The sequence below is a fragment of the Emiliania huxleyi genome (assembly GCF_000372725.1).
Source record: "Emiliania huxleyi CCMP1516 unplaced genomic scaffold EMIHUscaffold_284, whole genome shotgun sequence".
Classification (NCBI taxonomy): Eukaryota; Haptophyta; order Isochrysidales; family Noelaerhabdaceae; genus Emiliania; species Emiliania huxleyi.
Genome location: NW_005199901.1, coordinates 78,182 through 97,436, shown reverse-complemented (window position 1 = coordinate 97,436; position 19,255 = coordinate 78,182). Strand labels below are relative to the sequence as shown.

Genomic DNA, 19,255 nt, shown 5'->3' with positions numbered 1-19,255 from the left:
GTGCGTGCGTGCGTGCGTGCGTGACGGGCTGCGTGCGTGCGTGCGTGCGTGCGTGCGTGCGTGTGCGCGTGTGTGTGCGCGTGTGTGTGGGAGGGGAGATCTGGGCACTGCTCGCCCCGTTCTCAAAGAGTCCGAAGCCGCTCGCCATGTGGACTCCGCCACTGACGGCGCCAGTACCTGTGTATCTTCCGAGAGCTCCCGGGGTAACCTCAAGCCTTGCCGCGCAAGACGTGACGTTGACGTTCTTGAGCCGCGTGGTCGCCTCATAGGCGAAGATCCCCCCTCCCGCCACGGTCTGATCCAAGGCGGGGGATGTGGAGATGGCCTCACAGGTGTCGAAGGCCGAGTTCAGGATGCTTGTGAAGGCTAGTTGCACTAAGAAGCCGCCGCCCAAGGCCAGCCCGTGAAGCGGTACATCTTGAGCCGGTAGGATCTCCGCAGCCGTATTTGCGACGTGGGCGTTGTGGATCTGAACGAGTCCGCGAGAGTAGATGCTGATTCCGCCGCCCCCGGCAAAATCAGCCCCACTTGCCTTGCAACCGATGAGCGAGAGCGCGGCGAGCCGGATGGCCTTGAACGGCACGTCGGTCGGCTCGCCACTCTGAGAGACATCTCCGTGCTCGCTCGCGCTCGAGGGATCATCGTAGTCTGTCAGGGGGGGGGGGGGAAGGGGGGGTTGGCACAGTGCGGACAGAGCTATACTTACAACAGGTGCCACTCACGTATGCAGCCGCCGAACGCGGAGAGCCCTTCCGCAGCGCAACCGACCACCTCCAAGTCGTACGCGTCGAGAAGCGACGGCTCCTCCGCGGCACGCCAGCTGCCAACGTCGCTGTCGTTGGCGAGCTCGCGCCAAGAAATGCCGCTCAGGTCGTCACGCAGCTCGTCCGTGAATGGGGGGACTTCCCGCCAGTAGCTGTGACGACTCACGTTCGCTCGCAAAAAGTTCATGCGGTCGCCCGCACTGGATTCGACATAGAGGCCTCCCGCGGCCGCAGTCCCGTCGGGGCTCCGGGCTGAGCAGCGGCCAATCTTGACTGACTTGAAGCGGCTGTACGTCGAGGTGAGATAGGCCCCCCCGCCGTACGAGTTCGTACGCGAATGGACACGGCAATCGCTGATGTTCGTATGGGCCATGAAAAGCGCCGAATGCTCGGCTGCCAGACCGCCTCCAAAGTAGAATAGAGCTGATTCTTCGTAGCTGCCAGCGGAGCAGTGGGCGATGGAGGAGTGGAGAGCAACCAGGGAGCCTCTTCCGGTGAGAAATACACCGCCGCCGTTCTGCGCCGCAACGCAATGGCGGATGAGGACGCGCTCGAAGGCCACGTCGGAATGTTCGATGAAGAAGCCGCCGCCGTTTCCCGGCGTTTTGCAGCCCTCGACGGACACATCTTCGAAGCGAGCGAGGGTGCGATACAGCCGTACGCAACCCTGGTTGCCGTTGGCGATCCGCAGTCCGCGCACGTACAGTGACACACGGCTAGCGAAGAGCACGCCTGAGCGGCCCTGCGCGTCGATGGCCGCCCCGCCGCCGCCCGATATGTTAATCACGGGCAGCTCCGCCTCCGCCGCAAGGGACCCGTCGACCTCGAGCGCGCTGGTAAGGTTGATCGTGGTTTGCGCGGGGATTCTGATGTTGGCGCGGCCAGACTGCAACCCGCACTGCAGCGCCACGCGCAGACCGGCCTCGGATTCCGCGAGGAAGGTGCCTGCCTCGTCGATGATCTGAACAAGGGAACCCTCCCCGTCGGTCGCATCACCGTCGTCGGAAGACACGATGGTGCAGTTTTGAAGTGGCGCGGAAGGAGGCAGCGGTGGTGACACGGGAGGCGGCGGCGCCGCCGCCGCTAGCGAAAGGAGGGCGAGCGGAAGCATCGAGAGAGCAAAACAGCAAAAAGTCGATCGCCCGAGGACGGCGGCTCTAAAGGCGCGCAGAAGAAAAACGACGCCTCCTTATTGCTGAGATGCAGGCTCTATTATTAATAAGTGAGAATCCCAGTGGCGCAAGTCGAGCTGTGACACACACAAAAATCTCTCTCTGAGCTGTGAGGGTCCGAGCCAACAAGAAATCCTGACTTGCTTCTTCTCTTTCCGCTGGCCTCTCCGCGGGGCGCCCCGACCGCGTCGAACTCATCGGCGCGGGTTCTCTCGGCTACGGGACCGGCCCCAGCTTCGGCTGAGGGCTGACAAGCTGCCGAGCCCAAATCACTGTGACAGTCGTGATTTCTTGTTGGTTTTCAAAAATCTCTCTCTCTCTTTCACAGACTCATTCTTTCTAAAATCGTAAGAGCTACATACACTGGAAAATCTCTCTCTCTCTCAACTCTCTTCTTTCTTGAGGGTCCGCCCGCAGGCGCATTTTGTACACATGTACATGTGCCGAGTCGGTGCCCGGTGCCGAGCGCAGGCGGAGCCCACAGGTCGGACCTTAAGACAGCATTGTAGATCCCTGGGCGAGGGTGATGACGTCCCCGTCGGGGCTGGTGTTAACTAAATAGGCAGTATGGACGCACGCACGGTCGCCTCGGAGCGGCTCGAGCAGGTGGGAGCTTGGCTTCGGACGTTCCGAGAGGTGTTCCGAAATAGAAAAAGGAGATCGGCCGCCTGAATTTCATCTCACAAAAAAGAAAGAAAAAACCGACAAGCAAGGGAGCTTAGGGGACCCCTAGGGTTCTGAGGGCCGGATTTTTTAAAGACCTTTTAAGAAACGAGGAGGTTTGGGGGCTTAACTTGCCATTTAAGAGATTGCAGGCACCGGGGGTCCCTCTTTTAAGACCACCGTTTAACAAAGTCCGGCACGCGTCGCTGGGTTCCGCGCCGTTTTCTCCAATACTGCCATTATTAGGCACACTGCCGTTATTTTAGGCACAAACCCGCCTCTGAAGACACATATGTAAGTCTGGTGCACTGGCAGGAGCCATACTCGCATAGGGGACACGTGCTAGCTGACTGTAGCCAGCTTCCCGGCCTCCGGCGTGTCTACCGGGAGCCTCCCGGACCATCGACCTCGGGAGCTCTCCCGCACCGTTTAAGCGTTTAAGACCGTTTAAGGAATTGGCGGCCCAGCAGCTCTTAAAACTTGCCATGGCAAGTTTTAAGCCGTTTAAGCCGCAGGCGCCCCAGGGCCCACCCTTTTAAGCCTAGGGGTCCCCTAAGCAAGGGAGGGATGGGAGGACGGCACGCCGCCACCACACAGGGATTTTAAGGAGAGGAGTGTGGTGCTAGCCTCACAAAACCATCGGCCTCTTACACCGCCCTTCCTTGCAGCGAGCCCCCTCCAACCCACCCGCGCTAGGTCTCGGGTTTGACGCATGGGGTCACTCCCGCGAAACTCGTGAACTAGCCGGGGCAGTCGGAGAAGGGGCAACTCCGTGCACTGACGGTCGGCCGTCAGAAACCACGCCTGCGTGGATCGCGTCACACCAATCCTCGCTACCCAACGCGGCCAAAGGATATCCACCTCGAGAACCTCGAGAGAAACCATCGGAAGAAAAACTGATTTCTTCAGCAGAGCAACCTCCGGAGGGGTCGAGATCCGTCCTGGTGACCACCGGGGCCCAGCTGCGCGGCGCGCTGGCCGCGCGGCGTCTGCTCCAAAACTCCACTGTGTCGAGGTTTAGGTTGTCCAGGTTGCGCCCGACCACAACGGATACTGTGCTGCATGAATGGTTGCCCAGGTGTGAACAACAACTCGTGACCACGGCGCCGCAGGCGCCTGTTGATGGGTCCAGGTGATAGCCCTGGATGGGCAATGCATACGCCTAGTTGAGCCTCAGATCGCCCGACCGCGTCCCGGTGCTCTGTGGTCGGATTTGTGACGCCGCCGCACCGCGCCGCGGCCGGGGGCCCTCCGGAGGCCAAGGATGGCCGTGGCGGACCGGGACGAGCTATGGGAGGTGAAGTGTCAGTGTATATATTGTAGAGACAGATCGTGTGCACAATATCTCTCAATCTAGCTAAGCCAGGGGAGGCGATGCCGGGGCCGTACAGCAGCTTGATGGTGCTTCGCCGGCGTGCGTCCCGGAACGGTGCCGGACGGGCGGTCCGTGGGAGGAAAACGAGGGACAGCGCCGACGGCGCTCTGATTCGACTTTTAACTTCAAACAAAGACAGTCGCACGCGCCACAGCGCGGCGCGTGCGACTGTCAGGAGCGGATCCGTCAGTTAGTCGTGTTCACGCCGGGATCATGTCCCTCACAACCTCGGCAACCATTCATGCAGCATCTGAGCCAGGTGTGGTGTGGACGCGAGAATAGCTCCGCCGTTCATGGAGGCAACCGATGCGAGTCGACTGGCTGGTGTGTGTCGTCGTGGTTTCGTATCAAGAATACTCACTCACACACACCACCCCTCGCGGCCACTCACACCGTTGCAGCAGCTCCGACCCATCCACTCCGGCTCCCGACCGCACGGCGAGCAGGAGGAGGAGCAGGCGCATGAGCCCAAATCAGTTACATATAGCCGCTTGCGGCACCTTCCGAAAAAATAAAAACGAAAAAAACTCGTGTCGTGTCGTGTCGGATCGCTCGTGTCGTGTCGTGTCGGATCGCTCTCTTCCCTTCGCTCGGCGCCTCGCTCCTCGCTCGCTCCTCCCACGCTCGTCTTGGGGCAGTGGTCCGACAGCATCAAGCGGTCGCGTCGCTCGCGGAAGCGGCCTCTCTCCTGCGCCAAGGCAGCTCGTCAAAAAGCGGCCCCTAGCCCTTTCCGCTGGTGCGTGACGACCAGGCGCGCCACGAGCACAGCCACCCCCGAGGCTTGCGCTGCCACAGCGCGCGCCCACCGCGGAAATGCGGGGGCACGGCGTCGGCCTCGTCGGTATTGCGCTATCGGCTGTGGCACGTCTGCCGACACGTAGGCAAGCAAGGGAGGTAGACCCGCCTTGCCGACCACTCCTCTCTCGCAGCGCGGCGCGGCCTGAGAGCACGGGGGGGGGGGAGCGTTGCGGCCGCACCGCTGGACGGAGCGCTTGGCCTCCCCTAGGGCCTCCCTCGCGCGGCGAGCTGCTCCCGGCCCTGGGCCTGCGGGAAGCTCACACACAACAAAACCTCTTGCCGAGGCTCCTCCAAAGGCGGGCGCGGGGCGGGCGGCGCGTGGCGCAAACGGGTGCTTTGTGGGGGGAATGAGGGGCTTGTGCACGGACCTTCAGCAGGCGACCGACCCGGGAAACGTCCTATGCGGTCTGAAGAGCTCGTGTCCGCGAGGTACGGGGAGCTGATGAAGGGATAGCCGGCCATAAACGAAAACCCGTGCGATACGACACGACACGACACGCGATCCGACACGACACCGCACGATTTTTTGTTTTATTTTTCTGAAGGTGCGGCAGCCGGCTCTACTCGAGTAGGAAGAGAAACTCCGGACAAACAGCAACCTGCGATGCTCGTCGCGGTCTCTGGCCTCCTGCCGCTGCCCAGCCCTCTGTCGGCTGATACGACAAATCTGCCTCAACTGCTTCTGCGCCGCGCCGCGCTGCCCTGCATGATGGTGGACGCGGCGACAAAGGCGCTCCTCCGACGCGAGCAGGACGAGGCCGTCGCCCGCCGCGCCGAGCGCGAGCGTGCGCTGCTGCAGCCGGGAACCGCACTCGTCGCAAAGAAGCAAAAGGGCGGACGGCAAAGCAGCGGCGCCGGCTTTGGAAGCGGCGCGGCTCCGGCGGGCAAGGCGGCGTCCAAGAAGAAGGGCGCAAAGAGGCCGCGGCAGAGCGCCAGTAAGGCGGAGCTGGCGCAGCGCGGCTCGGTGCTCGCCAAGGAACTGCAGAGCTCTGGCGTCGTCCGGATCGACGGCGCCCTCTCCGCCGCGACGGCGGACGCGCTGCGCGACTTTGTCGACGCGGAGCGGCTGCGGTGCGAGGAGGAGGTCGAGGCGGGAGGTCGGCCCTCGACCGACCGGTTCGCAAACCTGGTGCTGCTCTCGAACCGGTGCGGCACCTGCTGGTGCCGCTGACTCGTCCTCCACGGCCTGAGCACTGCTCGTTGGTGAGCAGGTGCGACTTGCTGCTGCCTCTGCAGGGACCGCCACTCGACGCGATGCAGGAGCGTGCCGCGCGCTCCTCCCGACCCCACCTCCCGACCCAGGGACGTGGTCTCCCGACCACAGTCTCCCGTCCGTCACCCCTCGTGTCGGCAATGCTCGTGCAGGAGCTGCTCGGCGAGGCGTCCGCACTCGGGTCGCTGCTCGAGGAGGTTGTCGGGCGGGAGGCATCCTTCCTTGGGCGCCGCTCGCGCCTCGCCTCGAGCCACCGGGTCACCCGCACTCGCACCACCGGCTCCTCAGGCCTCCTTCAACGAGCTCGCGTGCCTCATCTCCGAGCCGGGCTCGAAGCAGCAGCCGCTCCACCCAGACACCCCCTACAGCCCCACCCCGCCGCTGTACGCCGCCTTTGTCGCGCTGCAGGAGACCCCACCACCACCACCACCACGGCCACCACCACCACCACCACCACCCCGCATGAGGCGTCCCTGGCGTGCGGCCCGCAGGACGTGGACGCAAAGATGGGTCCGACCATCTACCTGCCCGGCACTCACACGGAGGCACTCGCCCGCCGGGGACGGACTCCCCCCCCCCCCCCCTCCTTCTCCAGGCCTCTCGCTTCTCCTCCCGTAGGCGGAGCACACCGCCTTCTACGGCGGCAACCTCGAGGTGGGAAGAGACACGGTGGGGCGGCGCACCGGCGACACAGGTGGGCGAGGGCAGCGTGGCACGATGGCTGACATGGCTGCGGTAGGTGGGGCTGCGCACCAACGTCGTGGACGAGGAGTACATCGCTTCGCGCCCCGTCAAGCTCGGCCTGCTCAAGAAGGGCGACGTGGCGCTGTACAACCAGCAGGCGCTGCAAAGACGCCCTTCCGACGCCCTTCCGACGCCCTTCCGACGCCTTTTCGACGCCCTTCTCCGCCTCACGCGCGGCACACGCACGCACGCACGCACACACACACGCACACACACACACACACACACACACGCACACACACACACACACACACACACACACACACACTCACACTCACACTCACTCACACACTCACACACACACACACACACACACACACACACCGCAGGTGCTGCACTGCGGGGGCGCCAACGAGTCGCCCGACCGCGTCCGGCGCCAGTTCTACATCTCGGCGCGCAAGCTCACCTGAGACCACCCCAGACGACTTGAGATCACCCGAGGTCACCCGAGGTCACCCGAGGTCACCCGAGGTAGGTGCGCGACACGCGCGTCAAGGGAGTCCAGGCGCGTGCCTCGATCCGGCCCGCCCTGCTCGGCCAGCTCACTCTCGGCGCCGTGCGCGACGAGCTGCGCGAGCTCGCGGCCGGCGGCGAGGCGCGCAGGTTTGCTGCGCTGCACGCGGCAGACATGCAGGCGCCCGATGGCGACGCGCGCCACGAGGCCCTGAGCCATGAGAGGGTAGCCGCTATCTCCGCGATGGACTCTGCTCGCAAGGCGCACGAGTGACGTTTACTGCTGAATCGCGCCAGTATGCTGAATCGCGCCAGTCGCTCTGCTGCGTAGATGGTGTAGATAAGTTCACCCCTTGTCTTATATTACGAAGAAGGTGGTACCATGTATGGGATGCTTGTGTGCAATAAGACAACCTCTTCCCCTCTATCTCACTCTAAAGTAAATCTCTGTCCACCCGCCGCGGACCCGCGCTTCCCCTCCCGGATCCCGCCAACCCGCGCTCGTCTCTCGAGGCGCTCGTATACCCTACCACGTAGACGTACGTCCAGCTCGACTCTACTTCCTGCATTCGGCTACCTCTCCTTCCTGCACTCGGCTACAATGCTAGTCGGCCAAATAACCTTCTCGCGGCGGGAATGGAGGCGGGAATGGTGAAGGCGATGGTGCTGGGGGGAACGGCGGGGGAGAGAGGCGTCTGCGACGCGCGGATGGGCAACGCTGATACATGCGGCCCCCATGTGGCATGTATAGAGCCCGTCGTCGCCTTCGCCTTGCGTGTATTCGCATGCGGCAATGTACGTCTCTGAGGGGCGGACGGCTGCCGATGGTGCCATCCAATAGGTCACACACTCTGCCGCGTGTGCGTCGCTATAGCTTTCCGGCTGCAGACCCCAACCAACTATGGCGCGCCACAAAAGTCGCCCTCGGGCGCGTAGGGGTTTACCTTGTTCGGCCTCTGTGACACAAAGTCCGGGGTGCCGCACTCGCCCGTTTCAAGTCGGTACCTCTTGTTCCCGACAGTGGACAGGCCCGTTGGTTGCAGTCCAGTTGGGTCGCCGTCGGGTCCTTCGCCGTAATCTGCGAAAACGATGCTACCACCAAACTCGTCGGTACCGCCGCCAGAGTCGGGGTCGAGGGCGTCGGGTAGGCCATCACTGTCCGTGTCTTTGGTGTTGTCCTCGAGGTAGTCTGGAATGCAGTCACTGTCTGAGTCGCCTGTGCTCTCTTCAGCATCGGCAATCCCATTGCCGTCCGAGTCGGGGTCGAGGGCGTCGGGGATGCCATCGCCGTCCGTGTCGCCTGTGCCCTCGGCGCTGTCGGGGATGCCGTCGCCGTCCGAGTCAGCATCCTCGGCGTCGGGCACGCCATCGCTGTCGCCGTCGGCGGTGTTGGACTCCTTGGCGTCGGGAATGCCATCGCCGTCAGAGTCGGCGGTGCCCTCCTCGGCGTCGGGTTTGCTGTCACCGTCCGAGTCGGGGTCTAGTGCGTCGGGGATGCCGTCGCCGTCCGTGTCGGCCGTGCCCTCGGCGCTGTCGGGGGTGCCGTCGCCGTCCGAGTTGGGGCCCTCGGGAGGTCGGGAGACGGCGTCGCCGCGCATACTGGTTCGTCCCCACACAGGAAGAATCTAGTCGTGCCCGGGGTCAGCATCGGGGTCCTCGGCGTCGGGTAGGCCATCACTGCCCGCGTCTCTCTGATCGTTTGATGTTGTCCTCGAGGTAGTCTGGAATGCCGTCACTGTCTGAGTTCACCTGTGCTCTCTTCAGCATCGGCAATCCCATCGCCGTCCGAGTCGGGGTCTAGGTTGTCTGGCACTCCATCCCCGTCCTGGGTAGTCGACGGGCCCCCGGGGGCGACGGGGGTGCTCTTGGGGGGGGTCCCCACAGTCAAGGGGGTCTGGGGCGCAGCCCCAGGAGGCCCGCCGCAGGCGCCGATTTTATTTTGGGGCTTTTTTGACTGATTTTCATGAGGTGTTGCTACTATGTTGGGACCAGTTGAAGCCTAAAAATGGCTACAAATACAGCCACACCAGCTGCTAGTCGTGAGCTGCTACTGTGTGTGGCAGAGCCCAGAGAGGGCTTTCAGGAGCACTATTCAGTATGATCCAGCTCAACGTTGCGGAGTAGTAACACTGTTCCGTTACCGTGAGCGGCCGGCGGCCGGCGGCGGCCGGTGCGGCACGCGGAGCACTCCGTGAGCGGTGACGGGTGCGGACGAGCGGATGAGAGGTTCCTTTTAGTGAGAGATAGGCAGTCCTAGTCTCTAATAACACATCTCCCACAGATAGCGACCTCTCATTCGCTCGTCCGCGCCCGTCACTGCTAGTCGGGGCACTCCCGGCGTGCGGCCCGGTCCCGGTCGTCACTCCGGTTGCTCGTGTTCACACCGTCAGAACTCAGCTCCGCTAAGGATTCAGGGTCTGAGACTTGGGCATCTTACACAACTTTTGTAGTAGAGCACAATGGCACCCTTGCATCAAGTGCATCACTTCATTAATACACCGTAATACCGACCCCCGTTTTCGGCCGCCGCGGCCGGAGAGCACCCCCGTCGCCCCCGGGGGCCCGTCGACTACCCAGGATCCCCGTCTGCATCCCCGCTGCCCTCCACTGCGTCGGGGATGCCATCGCCGTCGGAGATAGGATCAAGGTAGTCAGGGCTGCCGTCAAAGTCCGTGTCGCCTTTGCTCTCCTCAACATCTGGAATGCCGTCCGAGTCACCGCATCAGGCTCGATGCCTTGTGGCGGAGAAGGAGGCGGACGACCTTCAAGGTGCGCAAAGAGCAATGAGCGTCCCAACCTCTTATCTGCGCATGACAGCCTCCACGACTGCATCCGGCGGCATCGCTCGATCCACATATCAGTGGCACGCAAAAGAGGACAATTCGTAGGTGGAGCGCGACACCATGGTGGCCCCGTCTGCTTCTACGCTTTTCGAGAGCGCGAGTAGGTCGGGCCCTCGCCCTCTTTCTCTCGCTGGTCTCTGCGTAGAGCTCTACGCCCCCTGCGATGAAGATGTGCACCGGTCGGGGCATGTCCATGTGTGTGGAAAGCCGAGCATCAGATCGTAGATGCTAGAGCCGTGTGTAACTGTAGTGCGCGTCGAGGGGGCTGGTGGTTGGTAAACTCGATGCGACGATGTGCAACCGGCCCCAATATTTGGGGGCACTTTGGGCGGTAAAAAAATCACGCAATTGCACCCAAGGCTGCGCCTGTAGCAGACGCAATCGCTGCAAGGCTAGCTGTAGAGCGGCCAAGAGCCTCGCATAATCGGGCGAGCTGCACCTGCTGCGAGTCCACGATGGCCCGCCACCCCGCCTCCTGAGTGCAGCGCTCGGCGGGATGGGGGGCCTCGGCTAGTTTGATATGGACGTCCCGCTCAAGTGTGAGCGCAAGGCCCAAGATGGCGTCAACGATGGCGCGGACGCCCAGATCGTCGATGCCGCAGCGGCGTGACACCTCACGCAAGCACGAATCGTGCACGTCGCGCAGCTGCGTCGGCGACGCAGCGACGTCCGATGCGGCGGAGCGCAGCTCGACCCACGTGGCATCGGCGCGGAGGGTGTGGCCCTCGATGCCGCGAAGCAACTGGCCGAGGAGGTGGAGGTGCACGTTCAGCCTGCGAAGAGCGCCAGGCGGGACCGGCGCGGCCGAAGCGGGCCGCAACACGCTCCACAGAGAGCGGACTGCAAGCGACGCACGCTTGAGACGCAACGAGAAGAGGAAGACGGCGCGATAGGCGGCAACGTCGAGCACGCCATGCAGCGCCCGTGGAAGAGGAAGCGCGAGTGAAAGCCCATCGAACGCATCCACTCGGTGAAGCGCGTCAGCGGTTCTCCACCCGCTGCCGCTCGGCGAAACCCACACGAGCTGCAAATCGGCGGCACACTCCGCCTCCTCACCCTCCGCCGCCCTGTCGGCGCGCGTGATTGCGAGATCCAACGCCCGCTGGAGCGTGGTGGGCGGCGGGCTGGCCCCATCTCCGAAGCTGCCGGACGAGACTGCTGCGTGCAGCTCGGCGCAGAGGGCGTCGAGAAAGTCCGCATCACCCCCTGAGCGGGCAGGAAGGACGGGGGGGGCTCATGCCGCGGCGCACCCGCAAGCCTCCATCTCATGGTGGGAGGGGTCTGGGATGCGTGTGCGCGAACCGAGCAAGAACCGCTGGAGCGAAGCGAGCCAAGCGGAGAGCGCGCACTCGCGCTGCAAGTACAGAACTGCGGCGCGGCCGAGGAGCGACGAGCAGGCGATCAGCGGGCGGCGGACGCACGCCTGTAGCAAGGTGCAAGGCACAGGGTGATCCTCGAGCTTGAGCTCACCAGACTCTGCGCGAGGGAGGCAGCCGCCTCCAGCACGGTGCTCAGCGGCGGCTCGACTGTCCCGCCCTCGCTGCACTCAGGCAGACCCGCGTCGCGGAGCCACCCGCCGGCGTCCCCTCGGGACGAGGTCTGCTCTGCGAGCGCCGACGCCTCTCCTCGGGTAGCGGGCGTCTCTCCCAGCGCGTCACTCAGCACCGCCGCCGCCCTCTCCCTGCGAGCGGCCGCAGACGCCGCAGCGACCAGGGCAGCGCTGTGGTCGCTGCTCGTGGCATCCACGGCCGCCTCTGCCGCCACCGCCCTCAGCTTCGCCTCTCGGATGGCCTCCGCTTCTTCGCCCTCCGCAGCATCCGCTATCCCCTCCTCTGTGGACGCCTCCACCGCCGCCTCCCATGCCGTCTCGCCGGTCTCAACCTCCGCCCCCGCCGCCTCCTCTGTAGCTGCCTCAGCCACCACCTCAGCAGTCATATCCGTCGCTCCGCTCACTGCCGCCTCCTCTGCTGCCTCTTCTGAAACCGCCGCCTCCTCTGCTACCGCCTCCGCCTCTGTCTCTGCCGCTGCCTCTCCCGCCTCTGCCGCCTCAATCCCTCGCCCCTCTGCCGGCTCTGCTTGCTCGTCGGCCAGAGCGGGCGACCGCGAGGAGGCATCTGATCTCGCACGCGATGCACGCATGCGGGCCATCCGCAGCCGGCGGTCAGCGCCCGCAGCAGCCTCAGCATAACGCGCCTCGAGTGCTGCTCGTGCGCGCTCGAGCTCTGCCGCCGCCTCTGCCGCCGCTTGCCGCGCCGCCGCCGCCTCCGCCTCCGCTGCCTCCGCCTCCGCCGCCGCCGCCGCCGCCTGCTCAGACAGCTGCGCCTCGAGCTCCTCGCGCCGCGCACGAGCAGCCTGATGGCGGCGTCGGCCCAGCTCCTCCTCCCATTCCGCCGCCCGCGCCCGCGAGAGCTCAGCCGCGGATCGAGCGGCATTCGACTCCGCGCGGCGGCGGGCGGCGGCCGCCGCGTCGCGTTCTTCGTACGCGCGCTCGATGGACGCGAGGATGGCCTGCGAGGGCATACGACGGCGCTCCTCGAGCCAGGAGAGGGTAGCCGGGGCAGCGCGAGCGCCGGGGCCGCGCAAAGCCGGGGCGGCGGGATTGGGCAGCGGGCATGGTGGGTGCGCGGGAGGTGAGGGCGGCCCCACCTCGCCGCGCGAGAAACGGCCGGCCCACGCCTCGCGCGCAGAGGCGAGAGAGCGGCTTCCAGCGGGCAGCCAGGCGAACGCGGCCCCCGCCGCAATGGCGAGCCTGCCGCTCCGGCCCGACGCGTCCCTCGGCGACGCCGGGGGGACGGCGCCCGACGCGAGTGCGAGCGCAAGGCTGGCGTAGCGGTCGGCAACCGCCGAGGAGCGGAGCATGGCGACGCACGCGCCGCACTCCTCGGCCGCGGCGGAGAGGTCCGGCTCAAAGCGCAGAGTCGCGCCTGCGGCGTGCTCGCCGAAGGCGACCTCTCCGAGCTCCCGCAGCCACGGCAGCGCCGCCTCGCGAAAGAGTGCCGCCGCGAGCGCGGCCTGCCGTGGCGCCGCCCCGAGGGAGGAGGAGGCGGCGTGCGCCTCCAGGCCGCGCAAGAGGACGACGCCGTCGCCAGCCGACGGCAGAGCGCGCAGGGCGGCGGCGGCCGCCGCCGCGGGAGGCGCGCCCGCTTTCCGATCACTGCTGGGGTGTCCCGAGGCGAACGCGGCGAGGAGGGAGGCTGCGAGCCGTGCGTGCTCTGCGGCGGCCCCTCGCGCGTGCATCGCCGCGCCCAGCACCGTCAGCCGGCACGACTCAGCACCGCCGCCGCCGCCGCCCTCGACCGCCGCCGCCGCCTCGTCCGCCGCGAGCTGACTCACCAGCCGCGGGACGTCGGCCAACGCCTTTGTGCAGCGGCGGAGGGCAGCTTGGACGGCGCAGCCGAGCGCGCGGCCGACGGCGCCCCAGCCGCCCCGCTCCAGCGCCGTCGCCGTCTCGCACAGCGCCTGCGCACGGCCGCGGCTCGCCGCCACCTCGCGCCACGTGGCGGCGCAGCCACTCGGCGCGTGTGCGGGGGACACGCCGAGCCGCCACTCTCCCGCCCCTTGCAGGGCGAGCAGCAGCTGCACCGCCGCGGCGGCGCCATCGCCGTCTGTCGGCGCAAGCCACTGCCGCCGCACGCCGGTGGCCGGCGTGAGGAGCGGCGCGCCGGCAGCGCCTCGCTGCGCCGCCGACAGAGGCGGAGGCGGCAGAGGCGGAGGCGCGAGGCGGCGAGGCGGCGGCGTCGCTGGCAGCGCGGGCGAGCCGATGGCCTCACGCGGAGTGCGGGGCTGCGAGGCAGGGCGGGCGCCAAGCCGCCGCGCCATAGACGGGGGCCTTCCTTCCCTCGCGTGCTGTCGGACACGGAAGAAGCTGCTCGCGTCCGGAGGGGACGCGCTCACCGCACCCGCGCAGCCCGCGATGCTGCGGCGCTGCTGGTTGGGGCTGCCTCCGCCCTGCCTGCGCACACAGACGCCGCCGCTCGGCGGGACGACCAGGCGCTCCGCAGCGAGCAGGCCAAAGGGCCGGCCCGCTGCAGAGCCGGAGGGCACCCAGAGGCCTGCCGCGCCGAGCCGGTGGAGGGAGGAGCGGGCGCCCGCCGCCTCGGGCGCGGGGTGCGCGGACCGCGCGAGAGCGAGGAGCAGGCGCAGCGCCAGCGCGGGCTCGCACAGACCCCACCGCTCGCACCGCTCGTGCTCCGCGGCCAGGCTGCCCGACAAAGCGGCGGGCGCCGGTGCCGGTGTGGAAGAGTCGGAGAGCACTGGGGCAGCGGTCTGCTCGAGCGCCTCAGCTGCGCTGACGAGGCCTCGCTGCCGGAGCGCGTAGCTGTGCGCCGCCACACTGGCCGCAGCGCCACCTGGCGGAAGTGAATTTGCGGTGCCATGCTGCAAAAGCAGCGCCAGCGAGCGACCGGACGGAACCTCGCACCCGAGCGCGTCGCCGAGCGCCGCGTCGAGCTTTGCAAAGAGGCGGGAGGAGGACGGCGGCATACACCCGGTTATGCCTGACGAAAAGAATTGTTGAGCAACAAGCCTGTCTCACAGCACACTGGCGAAAAGAATTCTTGCCCTGCCTCTCTCACAGCACACTGGCACGACAAGGGCGCGGACTGGCGCGGACTGGCACACACACCGGCTCACCACCGGAGCCGCCTAAGCGACTCCGTTAAGAACAGCAATGCACTAAAGAAGAATGGCCCCGCAAGTGGGAATAGGACGGCGGCATCACCGTCGTATGCAGGTGTGGTACACTCACGACGGGGTAGGTAGGGTAGGCCTGGGCCCTCCAGTCGGGGTTTTCCCTCTCTTCAAGCTGGAATTTTCGGAGCAAAAAAAGAAAATTTCCGCCGAAATCACGATGTCAACCCTCCCCAAGTGGGTGATCTGATTGATGCTTGTATGGCCTTGAGAGTGGCCTGCCATGTCACAAGAAAGGACTGTGGTTGCAGGAGAGTACCACCAACCATCACTCTAGTTGGTATAGTACCCCACCTTCACCCGTAGTGATTTCTTTTTTAGTTTATAAGTAAGGTAGGTAGGTAGGTAGGTAGGTAGGTAGGTAGGTAGGGGCAGGGCAGGGGCCGGCCAGGTTTTTGCAGAATTTCATCATGAGTGCCGCCCAAGCAAGAAGTACACAAACCTGCGTTACTTATATAAAATGAACTCGGGGGCACGGGCGTTATGCCTCGTTATGCCGGCGAACACTAAACACAGAAAAAGTACGCGCGAGTGACCCGAGTGACTGACGGCAGACTCGGCGCTCTTGCAACCTGACCGCGCATGGCGCCGAAGACACCCATCGGCAAAAGCAGGAGAAATCCAACCAAAGGCAAACAGAACGTCGGCAAGGACGAGGGTGCTTACTCCCTGTATGTGCAGATTGAGGACGGGACGGAAGAGTGCTCGTTGCATGATTCCGCCGAGGCTGTGGTTGAGTGGGTCTGGAGGTGGGGTAACGCAAACGACCTGTGTCTCGTATCGAGCGAATGGGACGTGCAGCACCCACGCTATGGCTGGCAGAACGCGTACAACGTGATGATCACAACTGAGGACTTTGTCGGCGACGATGAGGAGCTCCGAGGCTTCTGGGCAGCTTACTTCAAGAAGTGCATGGCGCTCGAGGAGTTCGAGGCCGAAGGCGAAGGTGCGAAGATCTGCTGCTACCAAGACGCCACACGACAGCCGTTTTGGCGTGCCGCCGGTGCTTCCAGCTCCACAGCATGATGCCACGAAGGGCGCAATCTCAGGCTTCAAGCGGTGCGCCACGCCTCCCACCTCCGCACACACAGCGTTTGCACCCGCCGCCCTCTCTAACGACGCGGTTCCTCCCCCCCCCCTGTGCAGGCGTCGCCGCCCTCCAAGGCGCCCCGTACGGCAACTTGACCCTCCGTCCGCCAGACGGTGCCCTCTGCGCGTGCCCGCTCTAGCGTCGCGGGGCCAGGCCCGGCGGGAGGGCCCAACCGACGGCGAGAGAGTCTGGCGAGAGAGAAGGCGTTCCGTGGTGTAGATTAGTACGTGGCTACCTCTCCGCTTCACAGCTGGCGGTACGTGCGGCTTGTGCGGCCCTCTTGCCTGAGACGCTCCGCCGAGCCAGACGTTTGTTGAGATACACATCAAAGCCGTACTGGGCTGGGTTTTTAGGCATTGTGGGGTTGGCACTCCCATCGACCCTCATGACCTCCTGCGGTCTCTGAGATGGACACCAGTGGGTGTGGGACCACAGCCAGGATACACTCGAAGGCTGGGTAAGCAGTAGAGGTCGGTACTCGACGCGTCCCACATGGTCTGTGTCGCGCTGTCGGCACGCTGTCGACAGGACGTCGAACGACACCGGTGGCCCTCCATCCGGACGCGATGACATGTATAGCACATATATCACCAGGACGTGCCCTAGAGGTGCCCTCTCGCCTTATTACTCCGACGGGACGCGTTCAGCGTACGCGGGCGACGCCTGGGGCACTGGGCTGGGGCACACGCTAGCGTCGCTACGGTACTACCGCGGTCCCCAAAGCCGTGACCCGTGTTAGTCAGTCGCGTTCGCGCCTCGTGGCAGGCCAGCTGACTGCAGCCGCGCCGCCGATCGCCGAAGAGCGGCTTACGTGTTGCAGCCGTGCGTGTACGGCCCTTCCGGACCGAGCTGTGGAAGAGCTGTGGTGGCGCAGTCCTCGCTCGCGGTGCTGGCAGGAGCAATGCTCACAAGGTGGCTCGCAGAACAGAGCATTCACGACCAGTCGAACGCCTTGCGATTGTCGCGGGGGGACGGAGTGCCGCAACCGATCGCCCTCGAAGACCACCACACTTCCCTCAGGCGCCTGCACAGGCTCGCCCTCAAAGTGCAGGAGGCTCTCGGCGTCGTCACGCACCACATAGATCACAGCCAGCCGCCTCCCTTGGAACGGGTTGCCGTCGAAATGCGGGCTGATGCCATCGCCCGGCTCGGAATATCGCAGAGCGTGCACCGACTTCTCGTCCGTCGGCGGGAAGAGCCGCAGCGACGTGTTCGTGCGGGCGCGGAGCGCCTCCAGAACCAAGGGCGTCTGCCAAATGCTGCGGACCGCTCTGGGTAGCTCCGGCGCCAGCAGCTCGGAGCAATTGCGAACGAATACTCGGCCGGGTGTTCGACGGCTTTCGAAACGAGCACGCTCGAGCTCGGCCTGGTGCAGTGCACGTACCGCCCTGCCTTGGGTGCCAAAGAAGTCCGGCAGCACAAAGGCGTTGAAGAAGTCGGGCACCACAAACGCGGGCGTGGTGTTGCTGCGCGGAATGGAGGCGACGTACGAGGGCACACGGATGCCCCCATCGAAGATGACGCTGGGCCCCTCACGAGCACGCAGGGCCGCCATGCCCGCTCGGCCCCAGCAGAGATGACGCAGGGCCCCATCGAAGATGACGCGGGCCGGAAGAAAGGGTACAGCATGTGCTGACGACGGAGGCGACGTCGACAACGTGAGGCCGAGGAGAAGAAAAGGGAGGGCGCGTGCGCGGAGAGACGCCTCGAAGCTCGAGCCTCGAAGCGGGGAGAGGCAGAACGAACGACGATTGTTATCCGATTGAACGACAAGAGCGAATGGGGGATGACACTCAAACGACCCCCCGCGAGCTCGAAGGCGAAGGCCGGCGCAGGCCGGCGCCAGGATGAGGAAACGCGTGTGCGCCGGGTCTGGAGAGACCGTTAAACCCAGCATTCGTAGAAGAGAATTTTACAACAAAACTCCCTCGCACAACACCTGGGCACGGGACTGGCGCGCACTGGCACTAACACAGGTACACCGTAGAAGAGAACCGAGAGAGGTCGGACCGTGAGGTGAGTGATGTTTGTGGAAGTCGTTTTACTTCTTTTCATGCTTTCAAAGACAGCGCGCCATGTTGGCGAGGTTTCATCTAGAGCCGGGTACTTCTCAATAACAAATAGTCACAAGGAGGCTTATTTATTTACCACGAACCTGTGGCGTGTGCCGCGGTGCCGTGAGGCATGGGCGCATCATCGCAAGTGTCCAGGGCGCCACGCTCACGGCACGCGCTCAAAGGGCGCCGTGTCGGCGAAGCAGTGCCTCATCGCCTGCTCCGCCACGAGGAAGTCTGTAGGCGGAGGCGTCTCGGGAGAGTGTCTCGGTGGTGGTGTGTGGTCGCCTGATCCACCGCCGCCTCCGCTGCACGCTCCGACGTGCACGCCGGGTTCATGGCGACCGAGATCTGCGCGCGCCTACTCACCCGCTGCAAGGTGAGCGGCGTCGCGCGGTGTTGCCGGCGGCGCAGCTGGTGCGCGCGCCGTCGCACGCACCGCTCGCCCGCCTTGGTGATGCGCAGCGGCGTGTTAGCCGAGAGTCAGCCGGGGGTGGGCCGAGGTGTATTCAGAAGACGAGATTCGGACGAGATTAGCCGAGCTTTGCCCGAGACGTGGCCGCCCTCTCGCCTTTGCGACGCGCAGCGGCGAGACGTTTGCGCGGTTCACCTCGCGCCAAAAGGAGCAGTCGCCCGAGAGGTTGGCGGCGCGGATCTCGGTGCAGGCATGGTGGACGAGGTTGGTCCAGTCGAGGCGCGCGCGCGCGTCGTCGTACGCGTGGATCATCTCGTGCGCCACCGTGTTTGGCACCTGGCCGCCCAGTGGACGGCGTCTCACACGGGCAGAGAGGCGGCGGGCGGGCTGAGAGGCGGCGGGCGCGGCGACAGTCGCAAGCTCTCCTCTCTCCGGCATCGGGAGAGAGCGCTGCGTCTCTAGGCGGTGCCACGCCACCTCCCCGGGCTGCTCCGCCGCCCACTGCTGGCACATGACGATGGTGCCGGTGTCGGGCATGAAGCCGCCCGCGGCCGCCGTCTTGCCCGCCTCCGGGTCTGGGCAGCGCATGCACGAGACGGGCACATCCCGCCCAAGCTTCTGCAGCGCCTGCAGCCGCCAGCGAGAGACGGTTGGAGCGAGAGGTGCGGGCGGAGAGAGGGAGACGGGCAGTCACAGCAGCAGCGGCAGCGGGCGGGCGACGCGGAGCGGCGGTCGAGGCGCCTGACGGAGCTGGGCCACGCGTGGGCAGTACTCGAGCGCACTCTCGACCGCCGCCATGCAGCGTTCGTGCTCTTCGCCGCCGCTGTCGCTTCTCGGCGCCGCGGAGGAAGCGGCCGTCATGACTCTTGTCGTACGCTCGGTGTGAGCGCGCCAGCCAGCGCGCCAGCCCGAAAGAGACGGCTCGCACCTCAACCTCTCTACCGTCGGGTACTTATTTTAAGACGAGGTAAACAGCAATAGA

The 19,255-nt window shown here is 65.4% G+C and overlaps 4 protein-coding genes across 4 annotated transcripts; 1 reads left to right on the top strand and 3 right to left on the bottom strand.

Moving 5' to 3' along the window:
- Positions 1-5,119: 5,119 nt before the first annotated feature.
- On the top strand, positions 5,120-7,569 carry EMIHUDRAFT_457907 (hypothetical protein; the record flags this gene model as incomplete). The annotated part of the gene is made up of 9 exons (XM_005776097.1): positions 5,120-5,177; positions 5,345-5,918; positions 5,984-6,182; positions 6,274-6,393; positions 6,477-6,530; positions 6,604-6,654; positions 6,725-6,826; positions 7,059-7,121; positions 7,205-7,569. The coding sequence occupies 9 exons, from the start codon at positions 5,120-5,122 to the stop codon at positions 7,454-7,456; spliced, it is 1,473 nt and encodes a 490-aa protein (XP_005776154.1). The 3' UTR covers positions 7,457-7,569.
- Positions 7,570-9,319: 1,750 nt separating this feature from the next.
- EMIHUDRAFT_116241 (hypothetical protein) lies at positions 9,320-14,507 on the bottom strand (the record flags this gene model as incomplete). The annotated part of the gene is made up of 4 exons (XM_005776096.1): positions 9,320-9,412; positions 10,465-11,231; positions 11,328-11,448; positions 11,496-14,507. The coding sequence occupies 4 exons, from the start codon at positions 14,505-14,507 to the stop codon at positions 9,320-9,322; spliced, it is 3,993 nt and encodes a 1,330-aa protein (XP_005776153.1).
- Positions 14,508-16,611: 2,104 nt separating this feature from the next.
- EMIHUDRAFT_239213 (hypothetical protein) lies at positions 16,612-17,359 on the bottom strand (the record flags this gene model as incomplete). The annotated part of the gene is made up of 2 exons (XM_005776095.1): positions 16,612-16,720; positions 16,791-17,359. 2 exons carry the CDS (start codon positions 17,357-17,359, stop codon positions 16,612-16,614), a joined length of 678 nt encoding a protein of 225 aa, XP_005776152.1.
- A 532-nt stretch (positions 17,360-17,891) lies between these two features.
- On the bottom strand, positions 17,892-18,874 carry EMIHUDRAFT_443999 (hypothetical protein). The gene is made up of 4 exons (XM_005776094.1): positions 18,751-18,874; positions 18,430-18,609; positions 18,286-18,308; positions 17,892-18,219 (listed from the first exon to the last, which is right to left on the bottom strand). Exons 1-4 carry the CDS (start codon positions 18,859-18,861, stop codon positions 18,069-18,071), a joined length of 465 nt encoding a protein of 154 aa, XP_005776151.1. The 5' UTR covers positions 18,862-18,874; the 3' UTR covers positions 17,892-18,068.
- Between the last annotated feature and the right edge of the window lie 381 nt (positions 18,875-19,255).